This window comes from Hyla sarda, chromosome 1, assembly GCF_029499605.1.
Source record: "Hyla sarda isolate aHylSar1 chromosome 1, aHylSar1.hap1, whole genome shotgun sequence".
Classification (NCBI taxonomy): domain Eukaryota; kingdom Metazoa; phylum Chordata; class Amphibia; order Anura; family Hylidae; genus Hyla; species Hyla sarda.
The window spans coordinates 37,532,154-37,534,309 of record NC_079189.1 but is presented as its reverse complement, the minus strand read 5'-3'; the positions used below and the strand labels follow the sequence as shown (position 1 = coordinate 37,534,309).

At 45.5% G+C, this 2,156-nt stretch overlaps 1 gene segment (V, D, J or C); it reads right to left on the bottom strand.

The window, feature by feature from the left end:
* Positions 1 to 599: 599 nt before the first annotated feature.
* LOC130282080 (Ig kappa chain V-VI region NQ2-6.1-like) lies at positions 600 to 1,066 on the bottom strand. The segment is given in 2 exon segments: positions 600 to 904; positions 1,000 to 1,066. Coding segments are annotated over 2 exon segments (360 nt in total).
* Between the last annotated feature and the right edge of the window lie 1,090 nt (positions 1,067 to 2,156).

Here is a 2,156-nt window from a genome sequence, read left to right as displayed (position 1 = left end):
CAAGCAGACGCCATCCAGAATCCACACACCGCGTCCTGAAAGCTAAATCCTAAAAAGTGATCTTATTTTGGAAAAGGAGAATCTGTACTAGTTAGGAAGAATATTGAATAAAGAATCAGGGAATTTTCAGTGCTCCCATTGACCCAGCCACAGACGCCATAGCATACCATTGTGTGGAGGCAAAGGGACGAACTATGGATATAATTTCTGAAGCAAGATAATATTTGGTCAGGAACAATCTCCGAAGTATAACCGAAGAGTTAGTCAGATTCATGTTTTGTGTTACTGAACAACATAAGAATGTATGTGGTGAAATCTGTAATAAAGTACAAGCTGCTTCTCCTGTAGAAATAATGTTATCCTGATATTCATCAGTCTATATTCCCCACAAGGGGTTAAAGGGACAGTTCATGTTATATCTCTGTTCCCCTCAGTGTCAGCTATTGTCTGGTATCAGCAGGTGGTAGAAAAGCATGATGGGAATGATCAGACATCATAACAGGAAATTCTATATGATCAGCACCTGCAATGTTATATTTATATCTACATCGTGTGTCATATTATAGTAATATAGAAGGAGGTTTTTGTACGGCTCTGTATCACTGTGTGACAGGATAGCTCTGATACTGCTTACAGTAATAACCTGCTATATCATCTCCTGTCACTCCTCTGATTGTAAGAGTGAAAGATGTTCCGGATCCGGATCCAGAGAACCGGTCTGGAACTCCTGTATGTCTCTTAGATGTATCATAGATAAGAAGTGTTGGACTTTGTCCTGGTTTCTGTTGGTACCAGTAAGAATAACCTATAGAACTACTGGCTGTACATGAGATGGTGACTGTATCTCCTGGGGACACAGAGATATATTTTGGAGATTGGGTCAGAACAATCTCTCCACAGGATTCTAAGGAACGATAAAGAAAACATAAGTGTTAGTGTTAATGTCTTCTCATTGTTATCTCTACTACTGTCCTGTCCATCATCTCATGAACCTCTCACCATGAATGAGAAGAAGAATTAGACCCAGTAAAACTCCCTGTAAACCCATCTTCATCTCCCTGGACTGATGGACCCAGACTATAGAGATGTCCCCTGGACAATGTCTCATATATAAGAGCTGTAATCCCTGGAGGAGACGTCCCCTGAGAGCAGATATGTAAAGCAGGAAACATGTACATTGTGCTGGGGGTCACTGATCAGTCATCTGGATCTTACTGCAAGACTTTATTCTCTACACAATGTAAGACAAGTCATTCCATTATCACTGAAGTCCTCATTGTTCTCATTAACATATCCATAGCAACAATGGTTTCATTTTTCAGTTATTTTATTGACTTTATAAAATAAAATATTACAAACATTTCAAAACATTCTATAGCTCCATAAGTAGATATCTAACTATTAGAGACATCTATTTATTATGAACTCAGTGAGATGATAAAATTAGCTGAGTTGTTACCTATAACCCCCCACATTACTGAAATGTAGGCATATGTGGGCATTATCTGAGTAGTGAGCTGCCCCTCACCCGCCATCAGTAACCAGCATCAGAGATCACTCCTCATAGATCACTACAATACTATAGTTTTGTAGTGTAAGGCATAAGTGATCTAATGTACCGTATTTATCGGCGTATAACACGTACTTTTTAGGCTAAAATTTTTAGCCTAAAGTCTATGTGCGTGTTATACGCCGATAAACCCACAAGAAAGGCAGGGGGAGAGAGGCCGTCGCTGCCCGCTTCTCTCCCCCTGCCTTTCCTGGGGTCTAGAGCCCTGCTGCCGGCCCTTCTCTCCCCCTGGCTATCGGCGCCGCTGCCCGTTCTGTCCCCCTTGACTATCGGTTCTGTCCCCCTGACTATCGATAGCCAGGGGGAGAGAAGCGGCGCCGACAGCCAGGGGGAGAGAAGGGGCAGCGGCACCCATTGCCGGCGCCGCTGCCCCGTTGCCTCCCCCCATCCCCGGTGGCATAATTACCTGTTGCCGGGGTCGGGTCCGCACTGCTGCAGGCCTCCGGCGTGCGTCCCCTGCGTCGTTGCTATGAGCTGCACGGCACGGCGCATGACGTCAGTGCGCCGCGCCGTGCATAGCAACGACGAAGGGGACGCACGCCGGAGGCCTGCAGCAGCGCGGACCCGACCCCGGCAACCCCGGCCT